The following is a 23699-nucleotide window of genomic DNA, read 5'->3' on the forward strand; positions in this document are numbered from 1 at the left end:
TAAGATCATAAGACACAGCATTTATAACAAAATTTATTGTATGACACTTTAATCTTTTGTGATAAATTCTGTGTCTTATGATCTTATTTTCCACAGCCACCTGATAAAGAAGCAGTGCTCCGAAAGCTAGTGCTTTCAAATAAACCTGTTGGACTATAACCTGGTGTTGTGTGATTTTTAACCTCCTCCTAATTATGCAAACAGAGTGAACAGACGTTCTTAACCCCATCAGAAGTAGCAGCCAGCATTTAGCATGTTTTAACCCATCTCCTGCCCCCACAACAGAAGCCTTTCAAACCTTAATATGCTATCGATAAAAATGTAACACCATAGTAGTGGAATGTTATTATATGTAGGAACTGTGTATAAAGGGGCTCTTGAAAGAACTGTATTTAGGAATTCTACTGCAGTCTTGCACTTGTGCTGTGATTGCTGAAAAAAGATTCTATTTTCGCTATTCACTGATTTTGGTTGTTATTTGAACATGATCCCACAATACTAAGAGTGACGAAATCAAATCATGAATACTATCCAGCCGGAATTAGCGGCTGTTTTATTTATAGAGTTAGATTAGATTACTTACAGTGTGGAAACAGGCCCTTCGACCCAACAAGTCCACACCCTCCCGCCGAAGCGCAACCCACCCATACCCTTACATTTACCCCTTCACCTAACACTACGGGCAATTTAGCATGGCCAATTCACCTGACCCACACATCTTTGGACTGTGGGAGGAAACCGGAGCACCCGGAGGAAACCCACGCAGACATGGGGAGAACGTGCAAACTCCACACAGTCAATCGCCTGAGTTAGTAGAATCATTGTAAAGGACTTGCAGTAATTTATATCTATATCTTCAATGGTGAGAGATCATGAGCATGGTGTAAAGTTTGCAGCAAAAAAAATTTTAATGTAAATGACAAAATTCTGCAGATATTAAAATCTATAACTCAAACAGGTGGAAGCACACAAGTAAATCAGCATCTTGTCAGTTTGGGTGTCCACTCTTCATCAGAACTGAAAGATGGATTGAGCAGCATAATGAGAACGCGGAGAAAACGACAAATTACCAGTTTATCTCCAAAGAAAACAGATGTATTGAAAATCTGAGCACTATGAGATATTAAAGAAACAAGGTTTTTTAAACACTTTAAAAGTGAAGAGAGAACCACTGAGAGCTGGTGCTTGGAAGTTGTAAGGTAAAATTTTTGTAGAGAAAAAGAACAAATATGTGAATACTATTCTGCTGGAAAACTTCCTTGCCCCTCTCCAACACAGATTTGCCTTCGATTTTTGATGTGGATGGTGAGAAGGGAGGATTCTCTCCCTGAACATAGTGTTACTGTGGATACATGGATTGTGGGGAGGTTACAGATGTTGCTTATGAATCTGAGTGATGTGTACGAGAAACATAGACAGGCTATTCTCTTTTAAGATTGTTTCACAATCTTTGTAATTATATCCTGGTCTGCCATACAAAGTGCATTTTAAAAATGCATCTTATCTATTCAATATAGTCATTACAACTACAAGTTTATTGTGTTTACATTCATACAAACACAATTATATTCCATAATTATTATGTAGATATCTCAATTCTACCAATCTGAGTAGGGAATACAAGTATACCTGATATAGCTGTGCTGTGTTGAAATCCTAGTAATGAGTTGGACTTCAGTTCTATCGAGCTTTGTTATTTTTATTGGTCCCGCAGGGCTCGACAGATCTGATACTTTTTGTGTGCCTTCAACACTGACTTAACACAATACTGTCAGCCAAATTCCTTTATTGGTTTTAAAAAAAGGTCTGTTCACTCAATTTTAATCGGAAATGGCAGCTCATGATCGCCAAGATGTTACTGGATCTTCAGATTTTCTGTTTTAGCACTTAAGTGCTCATGTAGATCTATAATCAGTGATGCTAGCATAACAAAAATCTCTTTAGACTATTGTTTAAAGAAAAACTCTCCATTCTCTGGAAAGAGAAAATACTCTGCTGCTGTGGAATCAAGGTGTATTCTGGATCAGTGGTGCTGGAAGAGCACAGCAGTTCAGACCGCATCCAAAGTGCAGCGAAATCGACGTTTCGGGCAAAAACCCTTCATCAGGAAGGTGTAGGCATTTCAGCCAGTGTACATAGTTATGGAGAGTGATGACTTCTTGACCTTTTCAGATAGGTTCACATGTAAATATAACACTTACTCAGAATATTTAATGAAGAAGGTTATGGTGGCCATAGAAGCAGTCATTTGCATTTTGTTGATATTTCTATACAATAGCATTACTGGAATGGACAAATTAACATGATCATTCTAATCTTAATCTGTTTCGTCACGTGGCTAATTGGAGATAAAATTTGTGCTGTAAATGACATTTTATTTAGTTTTGAGTTCCATTTTTGCGAATGGAAAAGCAGACATGATAAATCAATTATCTTTAAAGTTATAAATTAGTATGTTTGTACTCACAGACATGAAAATATACATTTGTATTTCTGGGTTAGGTACTTTGTAAAATCTGTAGAATTAATGAGGGTTAAATTGGGGTGCCAGTAGTGTAAATCAGACCTACAGCAGTTCAGAATGCTTTAAATTGCTTTTAGTTTTTCTTTGAAGGCAGTGGATAAGAAAATTGTGGATGTGCTAATTTGCTGCAGCCATGCTTTGTGCGGTTGGCACAGGCCAGTTTCGTCCGAGATATGTTAGGTAGTTTAATTAACTAACTAAAGTTATGTTAGTGATCCACAAGAAGAATTGTACAAAGTATATCAGATTCATTTTGAATTCTGTCACATATTTTGGAGGCAAGTGTGTAACTTAATAGCTGTGGAATTTAAGTTATTTTAATGCAGACTAAATGTTGGTTAGTGTGCACATATAGGACAATCCTGATATAATTTTCTGTACACAACCCTGAGCAGATTTGAATCATTTTGTGACGTTAAAGTCTATTTGTTTTTCTTAGTTAACAGTGAAATGTATCAGCCACTTGTTCAGTTTCCATCTCTCAATTAAAGAATATGGTTACATTTAGTCAATATATTTTACATCATTTGTATTAGTCCTGAATTACAATATTGAATTAATTGGCAAGTTCGATTGATTGTTATACTTTATACATTGCCAGTGATCTGTGTCGTTGCCTCATGTTTAATTTGAAGCATGGCTGTAATGATTAATGTTCACCTGGACCATCCCTTAAAATAAATTGAGCATTGTACATGCAATTGGCAATTGAACTAAAGGCAATATGAGGGAAAGTGTAGGAAGCAGTGCGAGAGAAGAAACGTTAAGGGAGAGTGAGACCTGCTGTGTTCCTCATGCAAAGAACTGGCACTGAAACAACAGGTTGAATAACCTTCTTTGCTGTAGCCATTTTGATTTTATATTACATGAAAAGCTTGCTTAAGAGTAGGAAAAATCCAAATGTTGGAGTTATGTTTAAGAAATTCTTGAGTACATAGCTATTCCTGGATAGTATGGAGGCATGAATTCTTTTGGATGTTCAAAATTGATTTAATAATGATAGGGCAACAAAGAAAATTTCAAGAATTGAAAGTAAAAGTTGCAAAAGGAAGGTCACTTTTGGGAAAATTGCAACATTGGACATGAACAAACAAATCAGCAGCCAAAATAGCCGATGCAATGGGTCAATTGAAAATTTTAGGACAGAACAATAGTTAAATCAACTTTAAAATTTAGAAAGTTTAAAATTGAAGTGGTAGAAATGTGACTAATGACTAGAAATTTATTATTTAAACACTTTTTATTATACTATGTATATGCTGTTTAAGTCTTGAAGAATATTGTCAATGATATTGTTTTCTTTTTTAAAAAAATTGGTCTTGTTTGAGAGTTTTTTTTTCATTGTAATGCTGTTTCATTTCTTTGTTTTGAAAGCTTCCTTTATGTGGTAACACTGATGATGGAAACCAATTTAAATGCGCTACCAAGCTCTAATACTAGGAAACAATAATGAATGTGCGCATTTGAAACTGAAAGCATTGATATTAACTGGACTGATATTATTCTAGCTGCTTCAATTCATATGAGGTTTTCAAATTCATCTAAAGAGGTTCTAATAGCACCACTTATATTTAAAACTTTATTTTTAGTAAGAACTGATTAAATGGATAAGTTGAAATCCTACAGTGCCACTACAGGGAAGAATTCTTTATCCAGATTGGCAATGGCCTTTTATGAATGGAACTTCATTCAAGAGGATTCAGTCCCATTTCTAGTGCTGACCTTTATTGTAATAGTAATGTCAAGGTCTTAAAGATGAATGAACTATGTTTTGAATGCTCTCTTAATTCTCGTCACTTCCTCCAGCTTTCTTTATTTTTCATTGCCTGTTACAAATAGATGGCCGAAGATCTGACTATGTGCTATTCTTGTATTATTTCAAGTTGCTTGTAATTTGTACTTGAATTTCTATGTTCTAAATAAACAAATCACAGCTGAAACAATTTCCATGTGAGGCCGGTAATTGGATATTGCTACTTGAATGTGTCTTAACTTCTGGTTTTCTTTTTTAACTTCTAATGTTTTTTAGACATCAGGTCTTCTGCATTCTTTTGTGCAACTTCTGAATTTTACTGTTTATAAAGTATTCCCACAATTATAATGCAAGGGACACTTTTGGGATGAAATTTGTCCTTGGTGGGAAAAAATAAAAATGTGATTGCAAATCAGCGACCCATTTTTTCTTTCATTAGTGAGAATGGCACTGAAAATGACTAAGGCCTTGGAGGCAGAGAAGCAGCTCAACATGAAACTTAGTTATGTCAGTTCAAATGGTGAACTCCTGAAGTTTCTATGGCTTGAGTATTACTGCCACACTCAAGTGGTGCCCAAAGCTAAATGTGATGCAATATATGTATATGAGTAAGCAATACAAGATTAACAGAGTTGAAATTTTTTTAAAAATGTGTTGTACAGCAAAATTGCCATTGTAGCACTGCAAACAATGAGGAACTGTGGTGTGGAAGTATTTATCATGGAAAAATATAGATAGACGAGCAGAAGAGCTAAATAGAAGCATTTGTGTAGTGAGGAGAAATAGTACATTGCTCCCACCCTTTTTTTAATCACTCCTAGATTGATTGCAACAAGGTGTGTTTTATCAAAGAAGTGTTTTTTTAGTGCTCTGAGTTGAGAAAAGAACAATGTACAGGGATTTTCATTTTTGAAAATTCTTTCATGGGTTGTAGGCATTACTGTTTGTTTGGCAGTATTTATTACCTATTCCTAATTTCTCTTGAAGTGGTGATGGTGGCATTGAATTTCAACAGCGCATGGATGGATTAGTGCACCCATGCTGCGGCAAGGGAATTCTAGAATTTTAGCAACAGTGGAGGCAACGTTCAAAACACATAGAACAACATCTTGGAAAATTCTCTCATTGGAACATTAGTTGAAGTAAAGTTGTCCCATAGAATGGAAGGAAACAGTGGCAAGCTGTGTCATCTCTTATGTTTGCTGCTGGCTGACTGATTCACAAGAGCTAATTGAATGTTAATCTTCCTTGCAAGATTTGCGTACAGGAGTAATAAAGATTTGCTTCGATAGAAGAACTTGTTTAGACATTTTTTTTGAGTATTAGGATTTTAACAAAGGACACTACTTTATAAGAGAAAAGTAAAAAGCTATATATATGAAAAGATAAATTAGAAAGGTATTAAGCACCAATATCCTCTTACAACTAGTCCGTCCCAGGGAAGTATCACTTCTGTCTTGACTCTTTAACTTCCTACTTGAGTGACTCTTTCCACCTCTTCTCTTTGGATTATTTGTGACCCTGAGCATCTCTTTTTGTGCAGGTTATAAAACTCAACTTTGTAAACATTCTGTTGTAAACTGCCCGCAGTCACTGATTGAAACATTTAACTTAAGTTCCAAGCTGTTCTTTGCAAACATTGTCTTTAATTCACTACTCAAATAACTTGTTGACCTTTTTTCAGGAGTTACCTTCACAGATTTGAAGACTAAAAGCTATCCGTAGTCTACTTTTAATTCCAAGTTTCCAAATAATAGCAATATACAGACAAACCTAGAATATCTGAATGACATGGCGGGGATTATTTTGTACAAATAATCGAATGCCAAATAATGGAGGTTCCTCTTTACTGCAAACCTACATGACACTTCTCTTTAACCTCCATCTCTGCATCCCCCCCACCCAAAAAAGGGAATGTTTTGAAAAGTGTCTCATTAACCGCAGAAAATAGCATTCAGTGAATGCAGAAAATTGTCAAAAGGAAATCTGTTAGAACCATACTAGCTGATCCGGAACTTTAGAATGGAGATGGGGGGACTTTTCATTCAGGTTGGAGAATCTCTAAGGTTATTGCTGACACAATTTTTTTTTGTAATGCGATGGTTCAATAGTTCTTTTATAATGTGGCATAGTTTGAGTTTTTTTAATGTGATTTTTTAATGTTCTGTTGTTCACAATACAATCACAGCCTCTATGAATATATTCTATTACTGACCTTTGTAGTAAACATAAAAGAAAAATAATAATCAATCAAACCATGTTTCATTCTGTGGTCTGACTTTCCATTATTACCAACAGCTGGAATCATAATATGGTCACAGTTAGATCCTTTGTGGAGAAAGAGGGCTTGCTATTGTTCTGAAAAAGGATATCACTGAAGAGAGGATTTATAATGTCAGCCAGCATTTGAAGGGAAATTGAGTATGCAGTAACTTAGTGAGAATAAATTCAAGGGATTCAAAAGTGGGTTTCATGGAAGAGTTGAGGTTAGAAAGAGCATGAGGAAAGTTAGGACAGAAACTGTAAATAGCTGTAAATTCAAGACTAGGGAAGTGCTGTGTCCATGGGTATCTTGGTAGGAAAGTGAATACTGTGCATCTGAATAGATAATAGCAGTTGTTGAATGTGAAGAAACGGAGGAGAGTTTAAGGACATGGCTGATAATGACAAAATAACACTTGCACTGTTTTGTTTTTCCAAGATGATACATTATTTGAGGTGATTTTGACAGGAGTGTGAGACCCCGTGGTATTTCATATAGTCCAACTAGACCTGTTAGCTAATTGTATTATGTAGTCTCATTTCATGGACATGTTGAGTACAAATTAATTTGAATTGTTTTTATTGTTTCTGCAATATGTTAGTTGAAAGATTTATTGTCAGTTTCTAGGTAAAAATCTGGCTTGTCTAAAAAAAACTATACCAGCTATTTAAAGCTTTAAAGTCAGGACCGAAATTTGTAGCTCCCCTGGTCCCACTATGCATTATAATATTCTGCTGGCGACTGAAAAAATATTGCTGCTTCCGTGTTTCTGGACTTCCTTTTGGAAAACACTGGAAATGTTGGCAGGCTGATTATACACCTGACCAGCCATAATAGATAAACATAATGCAGACACTGGAAACCTGAAACAAAAAAAAAGCGAAACTCAGCAGGTCTGGCAGCATCTGTGGACAAAGAAATAGAGTTAACATTTCTGAGTCTGATATGACTGTTCCTCAAAGCCAATTTTCTGTTTTCTTGAATTTCTGATTGGACGTATTGTGGACACCCCTTTCACATCCATCTCATTTCCCTTATTGGGAGTTGAAGTCTGGGGATGAAGCGTGCAGGGGATTCTAATTTCAGACATGAAAGTGTTTCTAACTAGACCACAAGACCACAATAAATTAAGTTAAATGCTGGAATAGTGGATTAAAATTTGTATTTCTTTGCTCATTTTGAATGGTGAGGCAGTTGCCCGCAAGGGTAGTTATGCAACTGTAATTTTATTCCTTCTTGATTGCGAAAGTGTACTTGTGGCAAAATGGATAAAAAGACCAAAATTGCTCCTTTGCCCCTGTTATGTTCTCCTGCAATTCTGTCATCACATAATTTTTCTCTAACTTTTTCATAGGGTTATCTACCTGCAAATATGGAGAGAAGGGAAATCACTTTACAGCGAAAACGGGAAGAGTATTTTGGGTTCATTGAACAATATTATGATTCCAGAAATGAAGAACATCACCAGGATACATATCGACAAGTACTACACTTTTCTAAATTTAACATTTATTTTTTTAACTGCTAATGTCGTAATTACTGCTGTAATTTGAAATGTAAAATAAAGCTGCAAAATATTGCTGGAAAATTATGTTTTATTTAAGAGTTTTGACTTATACTCATCAGGATAGCTTGCAAGAATACCATTTGAAAGGGAAAACCAACATTTATACTGTGTGTGCAGGGAGTGCTGATTGTTTGGAGGATGCAGTTTTAATGATGATGTATAAGTAACTGATAGAATTACTTAACTGGGTAGGTTGACTCTGGTCAAGGCATTGGCCTGAGAAATGTACCAGCGAATGGTTGTCATCAATTTTGTTGTGTTGAAACAGGCCCAATGTGTGTGTATATACATACACACACATATATATATATATATATATATATATATACACATATACATATGTATGTATATATATGTATGTATGTATGTATATACATGTATGTGTGTGTGTATATATACACACACACACACACACAAACACGTACATACACACATACACAGGCACACACACACACACATATATACACACATATATACACACATATATATAAAAAAAACCTTGTTATCTGAACATCAATTATCCGAATTTTGGATTATCCAAACAAGATCGCAAGGTCCCATAAAAATGTTATCCATCATCCAAGCAATCAGTTGTCTGAACAATATATTCCTCTTCTGTCTCGTTCAGATAATCAGAATTGTTCTGTTTATGTTCTTTCTGTCTGCAAAAAGCAGGGTCCTGTGCATTAACGTATATAGCTTCTAGCACAAGTAAATGCAACACACTGCGAGTCCAAATTTCTTCACCAGTATTCAAGTTCCAAACTGTCAAAATCTATTTAAATAATTTTTTTGCCATAAATGTAGCTGTTTATTGTATTCTGTAAGAATTAAATACTGCATTATCAGCAAGCCCAATAGGAACAAAACTGTATTGCGAAACACTGATGAGCTCTGGCTGTAAGATTCATGTGATATTTTCAGTAATAATCACAGTTCAGTTTTGTTAGTTTTGCATCCTTTAATCTCTTCACATTATTGTGTTTATTGACTTCTAAGAAGATGATTTCTTGATACCACATAATTCTGAATAAGTGAATTTTGCGAGTAGACAGAGAAAAGAACAAAATATGTTAAGAGTTCTCCATTAAAAGTGTGTTTCTGCACAGGAAAATAGTTTCAAAATTAAATAAAACAAAATGTAAATCTTTGTTGAACTGTTTTGAATTCAACAAATTTTCCCTTATGTTTATAGATTCACATTGACATTCCCAGAACTAATCCCTTGATTCCCCTCTTTCAACAACCTTCTGTTCAAGAGGTGAGCAAACCAATGTTCATTTTCTCAGAATATCTCAAAATAATATTTATTTTAATAGTAATTAAACTATCAGTTTTAATGTTGGTTATACATTGTTTCTTCGTTTTGTTTTGCAAGCCCGTTAGTCCCAATTTTTTTTATGTCCTGCACATTTTAATTAAATAAGCATGTTTATAAAATAAATACAAGAATTTGAAATGTTTGTCATGGAAGTCTTTTGTCAGAACCACCTCTCTTTGGATCCTTTGATAATTGCTGCTTGAATCTTAGTTGGGTGGGCAAGCGATGTTAATGTACCTGTGCTTGCTTAGATTTAGTTTATGTTAGAATGTTAACTTGCTGAGAATACTTCAGTACAGAATCTCTCTCTCTCACACACACACACACACACACACACACACACACACACACACACACACACACTGGATATAATCAGCAAATATATACTGACATTTTTGCAAATAATTTGCTTGCTGTTGAAGTAGCACAGTGATGACCCAATTATAACCATATTTTTATAGTAAGCAAGTGATTGAGCATACTAAAAATCTTTGCATATCTTGACACACATCAGAAAACATCCCATTCTATTTTCTATGATTCTATCCTCCTCCAGTTGATAGTTAAATCTAAGGCTGGTTTTAATGGCTGTTAAATGCAATACTTAGCAACTTAGGACTTTAAAAGTATTAATGCAATAGTGCGACCATGGCCAAATGCAATTTTATAACATGTTTTTTTATAGCTGAAAACCAGGCTGGTGCAAATGATTCAGAATTATTTGAGAAACTTTCCTTGTGCTCGACCTGAAACTTTAATAGGGAATCTGTAAGGCCTGTGAGGACAGAATTCCAAAGCTCTGTGCAGTCGTCAACTGGGGCCTTTGTCATGTATGTAGCACTATATCCAATATATGCCACAGAAACAAATGTTTAGTTCAGTCAGTCTATGCCAGTATTATGCACCATCCAAGCTTTCTCCCATCTTTCCTCTTCCAAATCTATCATTGTGGCCCTCCATTCCCTTCTTGTTCATGCTTTTCTAACTTCATTAAAATGTATTTATATGATTTGTTACAATCTATCCCTGTGATAGCAAATTCCACATTTTCACCATTCTTTGGGTAAATAAGATTCTTTCAACTTCAAATATGTTATCCACAAGTCATCAAACATATCTGGACCCTTTCAGAAGAGAGATGACTGATTGATTGCTTTTTATTCTGATACACGCTACCTTTTTGCTTAAAAGGCAGTATAAGGTGGGTATGTTGATCTAAAATGTATTTGGGATTTAATAGATTACCCTGTCCTCTGTGTGTTAATGAAAGCGTTCCTCTCTCATTTGAATTGTTTGTCCCTGCTGATTGAGCTTTGAATGGGATATTCTTAACAATTTGATTGCTGTTCCCTGTAGTAAACTGATTGGGCTGTCAGAATGAATTTTTCTTTGAAATCTGTTTCAAAGAACTCGTTTAGTCACAAGGGGCTGGATAGCCTCCTTCTGTGCTAGCTCATTCTATTCTTTGAAGAAAAGTAAAGATGATTCAGTTATTGTTTTTGGCTGTCTTATTTAAAGCTGGCAAACTTCAAATTTCTCTCATCAACATTGGCCTTTAACTGATGTTATAATGTGTCTATTATGGTAATTAGATTTTATTGGCATAATGCACAATGCACGTTTGAAGCAAATTATACTTTGTGCATTATATAATTTGATGTTCTTATCATCAAAAACAGCATGCCACCTGACTTTGCAACAGCAACATCAAGGGAAATCTGCAGCAACTTAGAACTTGCCAATTTTGACTCTCAAGTGTTGCCATGGGAAGGCATTAATTTCTGTCATATGGTTAGGTTTTAAGAGCAAGTTTCAGCATTGTAGTGTGGATTTAGCATCTTTGTTGGTTGTATGTCCTATGTTCCTGATCATTTAATAAGATTTATTTTTCTGTATTTCTTAAGTCTCTTCTGATCTTTGCCAATTAATACTGTTGCTTTGTGCATATTTTTGACTTGAAGCAGTATAATTCTGTTTTGGAAAAACTTCACTTCTGAAAAGTTCCGTATGTTTGTTTTGTATATGAATTGAATAAGAAAGCCTTCTGTCCTATGTTAAATATTTGAGTTTTTTTTAATATTGTTGTTTCATTTGTTTAACTTTACATTTATTACGTGAAAATATTTGAAGACATTTGTAATTGGGGATGCAGTGATGTAATGTTATTTTCACTGAACGAGTAATCTGGAGACTGGCTGATGCTCTTGGACATGAGTTCAAATCACACCACAATAGATGGGAGAAGTTTGGGTTCAAATTATTCAACCTCAAATTAAAAGCTACTCTAATAGTGACCATGAAACCATTATCATAAAAACTCATCTGGTTTATGAATGTCTTTTAAGGAAGGAAATCTTCCATTCTACTGTGCACTGGTCTAAACATGACTGCACATCCACTCTTAAGTACTGTATAAAATGGTCTGGAAAGCCATTCGGATGTGTCAAAAAGCTACAAAATCTGTTAAGAGAATAAATGACAGTCCAGGCATGACAGCAGCGCACATGGCCCTATTAACCCTGCATCTGGGGCGTGTACCAAAACTCAGAGAGTCGTCCTACAGACTAGTAAAGCAGCAGTGTGGCATAATTATTAGCATCAATCACATCTTTATAAGCAAGGTCCCAGGCTCCAGCACCACCAGTAGGACAGAGCTACCGGAGATTGTGACACAGTGATATACCTAGGGAGGAAGTTGCGCTGGGAATTCTATAAATTGTAACCCAGTGAAGCCTTGTGGTATCAGTTCAAACATCAGCAAGAAAACAGTTGTGTAAGAGCTTGGGGCCTGAATTGCAACCTTGTGATAATGTCATGGAGCTGCAAATCATTGAGCATCAATAGAATAGTGAGATAGTTAGTACACACTAGAATGAGAGGGAATCTTCAAAAATGTCTGAATTAGAACACATAAAGAACACAGTTATATACGGAAATAACTAACATAAGATCAGACGTATGACTATGATTTCTGTATACGTAATTATTTACTATTCATGTGTAGTGAATAATGTTGCTTTGAAGTCTATGTCTGAAAGAAGTTTTTGACTTTGCCTTTTCCTTGAAAGATATGTATTGAACCCAAATTCAGTATGGCATCAAACCATGCAATAGGAGATAGTGGAAGCAACAGAATTCATTGCTCCCACAATTTTCTAGGCAATGAAGATCCAGAAACATGCCCAAGATTTTTTAATTCTTCTCTTTTCCAGACAGTCATTTTTTTCCACCCAGTGGAAAGTTGATAATTTAATGGAAGGGGCAAAAAAGTTTTGCTTCCACCTAACAAACTAGACTGAGGAGCCGTTTGGCTTTTAACAGTGAGTTAAATTCTTGAACTATTTTCTTCCTGGCAAAGTGAACAGTAGCAAGTTAAAATAATTAATAGGAATTGCTGGATAAACTCTGCATCTGTGGCAAGAAAGCAATTAATGTTTCAAATCCAATGACTCTCCTTCAGAACTGGACACGAAGTTTAACTCTGCTTTCTCTCCATAGATGATGCTAAACCTGCTGAAGTTGCCCAGCAATTTCTATTTTGGTTTCTGATGCATTGGTACAGAAAATTGGAGGACAAATTAATTTGCAGTGGGAACAGACTTCCTCACATAAAGAATAGTAAAGCATTGATGGACGACATTGTTTCTTCCTTGGAGGACATACAAGAATTCTGAAGCTAATTTGGAGCAGAAGTAGTAATATTTATATACTCCATCAGTAACATTACCACAAGTCCTTCAACCAGACTGACTGAGCCTCTATCAAATGGAATGTAATTGCGAAAATGCAAGGCCACCAACCTGGCTTCAAGTGTTTCTTTATCTGCTCTTAGGTTTCCTGAGCTACCAATTGAAACAGATAAATCAAGTCCAAGACTTGGAGAGGGCTAGGAAAGAAAGGATAGAATGAAGTAATCAATGTAACTTTTTCGAGAAAATAAGGAGGAATATTGGGTATGGCATGGGTTAGCGTAGGTTAAACCCACATCAATTTATTTGAGGAAGATTTATAAAATATGTTGGGTTAACCACCACCAACTGCATATTTCAGCGAGGAGAAAGTGAGGTCTGCAGATGCTGGAGATCAGAGCTGAAAATGTGTTGCTGGAAAAGCGCAGCAGGTCAGGCAGCATCCGAGGAACAGGAAATTCGACGTTTCGGGCATAAGCCCTTCATCAGGAAGGGCTTATGCCCGAAACGTCGAATTTCCTGTTCCTTGGATGCTGCCTGACCACCTGCGCTTTTCCAGCAACACATTTTCAGCTGCATATTTCAGCCCAAACCACACAGCGTCTTGACTTTTGGCCGCCTATCAACACTGTCGATGAAGCAATTCTACAGTCATTCAAAAAGGCAGCGCACCACCACCATCTCGAGGGCAATTAGGGGTGGCTGATAATGCTCGCCTAGTCGTAGATATTCACATCCCCTGAATTGATTAATTTATTTTTATGTTACCAGTTACTTTTCTCATTCTGTGATTCCTTAGTTAAATGTGCCTGCATCAACATTTAAGTCTCCATGAATGTTTATTGAGTATTATAACAGTGCTTTAAAATAACATTGCTAGCACTCGTTATTAGTGTTTCACAGAATTCCATTGACTGTTAAATTGTGTACTATTAGAGGTGAACATGGTTGCTTCTCAAACCTTTCCTCTTGGTGGTCCCTTTTGAGACTTAAAAATTTCCATCATGTCTCAATGACAACCAAGAGATGTGTTTCTGTAAGATTGGAAGTGGTAAGGTTTGATTTTTTTTTAACAACCTACCTTTTCCCTGGCATTTTTGAAGTTGAAATTAGGCCTCAAAAATCAATTAGCCCTGTCACACCACTTTTTTTTTAAAATGGATTTTGCAGTTGTTAATATTCAATCAGGGTTTCATGACAGCTGTCTAGCTCAGAACTAGCAACCTCAAAACTTGGTTTTGTAACTTTCCTGTGGTTTCTGACCTTTCATTGACTGCACTTCTCTGGTTAATATGCTGTTATTTGTTCAACAGTTCCAAGGTGGTGTTGTGTGAGCTTGCCATCATAATGACATCTCCATACATTGCTTCAGTAAGGTTATTCTAACTGCTATTTGCAGTAGATTCAATCAGATAGTAGTCATGTCTTGTTGGCATTAATCTAACTGATTAAATACTAGCTTTCATAGCGCTGCTCCTGTAGCTGTAATGTAGGAGCAGTGTTTTGAAAGCTAGTACTTCTAAATAAACCTGTTTGGGTTAACAGAACTTTGAATTGCTGAATTAGGATAATGATCTGTGATTGAACTTGTAAAAGGCAATGTTGGGCATCTAAATTCTTCAGTGAGGTAGACACATGTCATCCATTATTGGATAAAATACTTTGATTACATAATTATTGAGATGTTGTTACTGATTTCCTCAATAAGCTGCCTACTGTGTAACAGAAATATTTGCATGTGACTGTTACGACACGGATCAAATCCTCCTGCTTAACTTAAAACCAGTAACACAGAAAAGGTTTATCCTGTGCAGTAATCTGCAAAAACTCGGGTGGCCAAGAACTATTTAAAAATTAGCAACTTTATTTCTTAAAGTATAGCAGAATAATTAACTAACAACTATTTACAATTCCTTACTTTAAACTATCTGTTACCTTCCCTTCTATAACACTAGTCTGATAAAACTTCCCAATTACGATTGACAAAACAAGACCGTTTATCTCAAAACCAGATGGCTTTCAGTTCTTCTGTTTGGAACTTCCTGTGTCGTCTTTTCTTTTTAGCAATTTCTGTGTCACAGGTTACTGATCAAAAAGGTACTTTTAAGAGATTCTTTTTCAGGCAGTCTTATACATGCTGGGCTCGGCAGTTCTCCTCCCAACTGTTCAATTTTCCCCTCTCTTATACCCCAAAGCATCGGATTGTGTCATTGGCTTTTAAGATTGTCAATAAACTGAGTTCAAACTGGATTGGAGTTTTATTTTTCAGAGTACAATTAAACTGATTGGCTGAATTTGAATTTGTTTTTGACTCCAGGCAATGAGCTACTCAAATTGTTTGACCAATTGTTACGTCGTTACCTTATTGGTGCTGCGTCCGGTAGTTCTGTTGCTTTGAACTCTCTTAAAATATACTCACATCTTCATAATACCTTTCCCCTTAAGAAAAATGAACCATCATAATGAAAAGATGGCTTCATTTTTTTCTATTTTTTTAAACACATTATCGTAACTTACAGATAACTTTAACATAAATTCATCTTAACTTCTTCCCATATCCCTGTATAATATTAAATAAAGACAAATCTAAACTCTATCAGTTAAGTCCGCGATAATGCATCTGCAATTACATTATTCCCACTCGCAATATGTATGATTTTTAAATTGTAAGTCTGTAACATAAAACTCCAACAAAATAGTTTCATATTCTTATCCTTAAAACGTTCTAAGAATGTACGCAGATTGTGGTCAGTGTACACAACCGTCTCTGACACATTGTTCGTGACACACACATTAAAATGTTCTAAAGTCAGTACCAAACTAAATAGTTCCTTTTCACTTGTGGAGTATTTCCTCTGGTGGACGTTGATCTTCTTTGAAAAGTAACCAACTGGCAGTTCACTCCTATCTTCATCTCCCTAAAGGATTACAGCTCCAACTCCAATGTCACTGGCATTAATGGCAAATTTAGAAGGTTTTGAAAAGTTTGGTGTAGCTAAAACTGGTTTGGTGATTAGTATTGATTTCAAATGGCCAAATGCCGCCTGACACAGTTCTGTCCACCGAAACTTTTGTTTTTCTTCAGCAAATTGGTTAACTACACTGCTGAAGTTTGGAACAAACTTCCGATTTAATCCGCTGAGTCCTAAGAATCGCAGCATCTCTTTCTTTGAGGTTGGTCATGGAAATTCCTCAATGGCCTTCATCGTTGCATTCTGGGGGTCAACCTTCCATGACCAATGTTATGTCCCAAGAACATCACCTCTGCTTTTGCGATTTCTGTTTTATTTTAGTTTATTACCAGTTTTGCTTCTCGTAGTCATTCAAAGAGCTCTGCCAGCTGTACCGTGTGATTTTTCCAGGACTTGATAAAGATCACTACATTGTCTAAATAGACTGCACAGTTTGTTAACCCAGCCACAACTCTGTTCATGAGTCTTTGGAATGTGGCAAGTGCTTTCTTCATTCCAAAGGGCATCACTTTAAACTGATATAGCTCATTTGGGGGTTACAAATACAGAAATTTCTTTCACCAACTCTCATAAAGGTACCTGCCAGTAACTAAGCATTAAATCCAACTTGGTGATATAACTGGCTTGTCTGACTTTCTCGATAGAGTCCTCCAATCTAGGAATTGGATATGAGTCTGATTTTGTAACAGCATTGACCCTCCTATAATCCACACAGACTCATTGAGTGCCATCAGGTTTGGGAACTAAGATGATGGGCGAACTCCACTCACTCTGCCTTAGTTCGATGATGTCCTCATCGAGCATGGCCTCCTCCTCCACTGTACCTGTCTGACTTTGAGAGGATTAAGCAGATAGGGTGTTGTTTTATCAGAGGAGTATTTCCTGCATCTACTTCATGTACAATAGCATTCATCCTCCCCACCTGATATGTCCGTGTCCTGTAGTAACAAATCTTTAAACTGCGTTCTATGCTCCTGAGACAGATAGCTTACTAACCTATCCCACCCCTCAAGGACTTTTTAAAATCTATTTTTGAGGCACCTTAAAATCCACATCTGGATTTGATTCCTCACTCTGCAGGCAGTAACTAACACCTGTTTCTCCAGTTCTTTTCTCTCGTGTAATATGGTTTCACCATGTTCACATGACATACTCAATATCTTTTTTTTCTATCTGGTATCTTTACTAAATAGTTCACCTGACTCAATTTTTTCTCAATTTGATAAGGACCACTAAATCTGGCTTTGAAGGGATCTCCTATCGCTGGTAACGGTACTAACACATTATCCCCTTGGGAAAATGTCAAGAGTCTCGGCTTTTATCTGCCACCTGCTTCTTTCTATACTGTGCCTTTTTTTGGTGCTGTTTAGCTAACTCACCTACTCTGTTTAATCTCTTCTTTATCTGTGATGCATAATCAAAGTGTGAGATCTTCTACTTTCGTCCTGTCAATTTTTCTTTAATTTCAAAGGGCCTCTCACTTCATGACTGAATATTAACTCAAAGGGTGTAAACTGACTAGATTCATTTGGGGCATCTCCAATGGCAAACAATATGAATGGGATGCCTTTATCCCAATCATTTTGGTAACCCTGACAGTATGCTCTCAACATGGTCTTCACGATCTGATGGCACTTTTCTAAAGCTCCCTGGGAGTTAGGATGATGCACACTGGATTTAAAGTGCTGTATACCTAAGTTATCCATAATCACCTCAAACACTCCACAATGGAATTACCTCCGGAAATCTGGTAGACACATCCATTATGGTTAACAAGTACTGGTTCCCACATGTAGTTCACGGGATGGGACCTAATTAATTGTAACCCGTGTGAAAGGTTCTTCAAATGTCGAATTCGCAACAAAGGTGCTGGTTATATTACTGCGTATGGCTTAACTACCATTTGGCATGTATGACACATACGGCAAAAGTTAACCATATCCTTGTGCATTCCAGGCCAATAAAAATGTTTTTGTACTTTAGCTTGAGTCTTTCGTACCCCTAGGTGACCTCCTACAGGTAGTTCACGTGCTACCTGTAACACCTCCTGTCTGTATGCCACCGGCAACACAATCTGGTGCACTTTGGCCCATGTTTCCCCTGCACTAACTTGCCGTGGTCTCCATTTTCGTCTTAGGATTCTATCTTTAAGATAATAACCCTCTGGAATATTTTCTGCCTTCTTTTCAGAGTGCACATCTACATATATATCTTTTATTGTTTTGTCTTGCTATTGCAAGTCTCTTAGCCTTTCAGGACTAAACACATCTGTCTGATCCTCTGCCTCTTCAGGTTTTTCCTGCACCATTACGTCAACCAGGGATCCGCTAACTGAACCTCAGCTCCTTCATCTTTCTCTTAACTCACAGCATGAAGCGAAAAGTAATGATAGTGGGATTTAGTTACCGCACAGTCTGGGGAAAATACCAGTATATTTCTGTTTTAACTCCTTAGTTTCTTGGTCTTCCTTGGGTTTCTCCACAACAAGGAGTGTCACTCCCAACTTGGATCCTATCAAATCATTGCCAAGAACAACCTGAATTTCTGAAACTGATACTCTGTCAATCACTCCACTGTAATTTCCCCAGTCTTGAGTTGGCAGTCCAACCTATGATCTTACGCAGGAGAGGCTAAATTTCTGTCCATCTGTCCCACAATATACTAGGCTCTGGTAACAGATCAGAAGGAGTGCTATTTGCTCATACTATACTATCAGCGACTGTTAAATCCTGTATCTCCTCCTGTTCTTTCTGAATAAACTTTACGAAGAATTCGCCTCTTTGGGTAGGGATCAGTTACTAACTCCATACCCAACCCCTGCCTAGGCTGTGCACTCTCCTGCAGCTCCTCAGCTCTTCTTAGGATTTTCTTTACAACTTTGACTAACGCCACTGGCTTAGCTTCTTTGACTATGTTTTTTTCCCCACATTGCCTTTCTTTAACGATGAGCACTGTGTCTTTACGTGTCCCACCTTCTGGCAGTGAAAATACATTTTACCAGTGCCCTTATGAAACCACCGGTATTGTACTTTTCTGTGTCCCATTCCATTACAATGAAAACACCTGAGGCCTTTCACTTCCTTTCCACCCTTTATTAACCTGTGGTAAACTCTTACCAGTGCACTCAACTCTTGGTTTCATAGTGTAGGATCTCCTCCCAACTTCTATCCCTCACAGGATGAAATTCTGGCCGAAAGCTTGTCTTATGTACCAGCAACTACTCATCTGCTAATTTTGCTGCCCTTTTCACTTCCTGAACTTTCTGTTCCTCCACATGAATTCTAACCATCTTTGGAAGTGAGTTTTTAAACTCCACCAGCAGAATACTCTCTGTTTGAGCCTCAAATGTCCTATCTATTTTCAAAGTATGCACCCATCAATCAAAATGACTAAATTTAATTTTTTCAAACTCCGTATAAGTCTGACCTGGTTCCTTTTTTGTGTTTCTGAACTGCTGTCTATACACCTCTGGTACCAATTCATGAGCACTTAAAATAGCCTGTTTAACCTCTTCTTAATCTCTTGGCACCTCATCTGACAGCGCAGTAAATACCTCACCAGCTCTGTCTACCAATTTAGTCTGAACTAGCATTCTCCATAAATCCTCAGACCACTCCATCTGCCGAGCCAATGTTTCACATGAAGTAAAGAAGGCTTCAACATCTACCTTATCAAATGTGGCAGAGTTTTGACATATATATAAATATTACCACCTTCTCTTTTAACCGACATCCTGTTAACTTGACTTTGCTGACTAAGTCGCAACTTCTCAAGTTAAAATTCTCTCTCTTTCTCTGTCCCTTTCTTCTTCTTTCTCTCTTTACTCAGCTAAGAACCTTTACTCTCTCTCTTTCTCTCTCCGTGGGCGGCACAGTGGTTAGCACTGCTGCCTCACAGCGCCAGAGACCCGGGTTCATTTCCTGCCTCAGGCGACTGTGTGGTGTTTGCACATTCTTCCCGTATCTGTGTGGGTTTCCTCCGGATACTCCGGTTTCCTCCCACAGTCCAAAAATGTGCAGGATAGGTGAATTGGCCATGCTGAATTGCCCGTAGTGTTAGACGAAGGGATAAATGTAGGGGAATGGGTGTCGCTTTGGTGGGTCGGTGTGGACTTGTTGGGCCGAAGGGCCTGTTTGCACACTGTAAGTAATTTAATTATCTCTCTCTTGTTTCTCTTTCTCTCTCTCTCTCTCTCTCTCTCTCTCTCTTTATTTTCAAAATCCATTTTCCTCAAATGTAATTTAAGTTTTTCTACCTCTCCTGCACTAGTCTGTTTTTCTGACACATCTAAGTGTTTGAGTAACCCTTTTACAATTTCACTTTACTTTTGTCCTTGGTTAAGGACAAAACCAAGGACATCCAAAAATACTGTTGGTTGGATTAAGAGTATCAGTACAAAACTGAGAATTTTTCCATGTGGCAAGTATCTTCAAGTACTGACTCATAATCTGAGGAAAAATGAACACTCATGTTAGGCTGGGAACAATTTTCTAAATGATATTTTTCCAGCAGTGTTTTTGCAATTACTAGTTTATTTGGATATAATCTGTTGTTATAGCCTTTTTTCAAGTGTACACTTGTTCACTGAGGCTATTGTCACTATTGACAAATTTTCTGTTTGGTTCAAGTTACATCATTGTCTACTGTCATTGACTAGTAAAGATACTGGAAAGTGATAGTTGTAATTATATTCTGTAGTCATGTGACTGTGTGAATTGTTCGTATTCTAAGTATTGACTTGCTTGCTATTGACTTTCCTCTTATCTGAAAGTCCTTTTTGAACTTCTATTTCAGCAAATGTCAATATTTCCCTGGCAAATCTCCTGGTCTAATTTGTAAATGTTGGAGACATGTGTTGAAAGAAAACAATCTTATCAGACAACAATTGAGTGAATGGCAGCAAAACTAGTGCTATTTAAGCTGCTAACAACTGGCATATTTAAAATACAGAATCTTTAGGGAATTATATTGTAGCCCGAGTTAGGCATGACTCTGATGGGTGAAAATCTGATGATCTCATACTCCTTTTAGAATCTCTTCTTAGAGTCGCTTTTTACGTCCTCTCTTTGCCAGGAGATCATCTTGTGATGCTGAGTTTGAAAACTGTTAACAGACTGTGCACCCATTTACAAGTTGAGTTTATTTACAATTAATATAAAATAGTGCATAATGTTAGTAGATTACATAAAAAAATATTTAAATTCAATATTGTGCTAAGCATATTATAAGACTGTCGGTTCTCACTGAGAAATCCTGACAGTTACCCAGATAATTGTTTTGAAAAGCAGTTAAAATGACAAGAATTGTCTTATCACTTGTTATGTGACTGATGGGAGTTATTTTGAGTGCCATAGCCTCATTTCACAGTATTGAATGATGGCAGTTCCCTTGTGCCTGAAATACTGTAGTTCAATGTGAATTGTAAACACACATGGAGTAATGTAAAACCAATCCTATCAGCATTTGGTAACTAACTTGTCTGCATTGTATCAAATTCTCAAGCATGTTGGCACCTTTGTGATTTGCTTCACAAAGCAATAAATTTATTGGCATTACTTATAGCAGACCACAATCTATGGGGACCAAACACCACATTTTGCTGAACTAGCTTGGTGTTGACTGAAATCAAATCCCCAACTTGATCCAAGCTGATTAACGGAGAGTGGCGGGACTTTGTTTGTTGGGAGCAGGAACATGCAGGTTTGTTGGGAACGTTCAAATCCCAGTATTGCAGTGATCTGAGTTGTTTTGATGGGCCTAGAATTTAGTTTGGTGGCCCTCTTCACTGACCTGTAGAGGAATAAGAAATCTACACACTGTTCAGTAATGGTAATCTGAGACACGTGTGTTAGAGAACATTAATGTTCATTTTAAAAAGGGCTGACTGCCAGAAACAAGCTGACCCTTGAGATGCCCACCAATATGAGTTGCTTACAAAATGACAGTGAGTCAATTAATGTGTTTAATGGCAAGCTATGGTTAACGACCCAGGTTTGGAATCATAGAATCCCAGTTTAGTCCCTACTTAACCTGGTTTTTTCCTGCAAAATTATTCCTACTGTATGCAAAATTTACTGTGGCTTTCAAACAAGATGTCAGCATATACACTGAGGCTTAATTTTATGTACATGCATCAACAGTAAAGGAATCTGGTTTTCTACAAGTATTTTGAATTCTTCTGAGCAGGTCATGCAAGCTTAGCCTCGCCATTCAGTTGTCTTAGAAGTTAAAGATTGTATAGAAGTACAAAATTTATCTGTATTTTTAAACACAGGTTGACAGAAAGCACAGAAATAAATCAGCGGTGCAGATGCAGAACGAGAGAGAAAGCACAAATCAGATTTCTGGACTTAACAAGGATTACCCTTTATTATAAACAAGATTTTAGAACCGTGAACACATTACGTTCTAACCCCCCTGCATAAAACACCCCTGTGCATGTATACAGACAGACAAAACAAAAACATTGGTCTTATGGGTGGAGGGACAACTGCGAAGGCAGTTCAGTGAGGCCTGCCCTGAGAGTTGGCTGAGATTTTTTTTTGGCTTGTCAAAACTTGCTGCTCATCAATCCCCCATTTCTCCAAGTGTTTTGCGTTTCCATGCAGGAGATGCAGAGTAACTGGTTCACAAATTATTCGTTAAGTTCTAACCATTGATTGAAAGTGACAGCTTGCTGCAACTGGTGAGGGAAAACAAACTTGCCTTTTTTTTTCAATGTTGCATGAGTTTTAGTGCAGAGATAAAAACAGCATCTTCCTTTCTGGAAATCCAGTGGCTTCTGGCTATTTTGTTCATCCCCTCAGGATGTTCAGCTACTTGGATGTCAAGCATACTGTTGTGGTTAGGCAGAAGTTCTGTTCACAACTTCACAGACCTATCAATTGCTTGTTGCTGGTTGAATCTCATTTTGTACACATTCCCTGGCTCCAACTCATTTGTAACTAAACTTCCTCTAACTGGTTGAACAAACAATAGTGTAAACAGAGCTTGGTAGCTTGCTTGTAAAAAATGCAGCAATTGATTCCATATTTCTTATCTTTTTTAGAATTATCCTTTTCTGTTTCAGTCCCCTATCAGAAATACAGATAAATACAAGATAAGGTCTTTACAGCACAATCTAGGTGGAAAGCAGATTTTGTGGTAGTAGATAGGAAGAGATATTTTGTAATCTGCTTTTCTTAACTGAATATTGAAAGTCAAATATATTGACATGTCTTTTATGACTTCAGAACGTATTGCTGGGCTATTTATGGTACTAGGTAAAAGAGAGGACTGCAGATGCTGGAAATCGGAGTCTAGATTAGAGTGGTGTTGGAAAAGCTCAGCAGGTCAGGCAACATCAGAGGAGCAGGAAAATCGATGTTTCGGGCAAAAGCCTGATTTTCCTGCTCTTAAATGCAGCCTGACCTGCTGTGCTTTTCCAGCACCACTCTAATCTATTCATGGTACTAGTTGTGTGATCATGGTTTGAATGTACTTGCATAACACAGAGCAATGAAAAAGCAAATTTCAGATTGTAATTTCTATTTACAGCCTCTATGAAATTAATTTGAGAACCAGAATTTTTTTAATGCATAATTGATTTTTTAAACTGTTTTTAATTTGTT

At 36.9% G+C, this 23699-nt stretch overlaps 1 protein-coding gene across 2 annotated transcripts in view; it reads left to right on the forward strand.

The window, feature by feature from the left end:
• The window catches only part of LOC132828188 (TBC1 domain family member 22B-like), a 309362-nt gene that overhangs the window by 112000 nt on the left and 173663 nt on the right, over positions 1-23699 (forward strand). For both annotated transcript variants that reach the window (XM_060845124.1, XM_060845126.1), the window contains exons 6-7: positions 7895-8023; positions 9303-9368. In XM_060845124.1, coding sequence (XP_060701107.1) covers positions 7895-8023; positions 9303-9368 — 195 coding nt within the window. The remainder of the gene's footprint in view (positions 1-7894; positions 8024-9302; positions 9369-23699) is intronic.

The sequence above is a fragment of the Hemiscyllium ocellatum genome, chromosome 26 (assembly GCF_020745735.1).
Source record: "Hemiscyllium ocellatum isolate sHemOce1 chromosome 26, sHemOce1.pat.X.cur, whole genome shotgun sequence".
NCBI lineage: Eukaryota > Metazoa > Chordata > Chondrichthyes > Orectolobiformes > Hemiscylliidae > Hemiscyllium > Hemiscyllium ocellatum.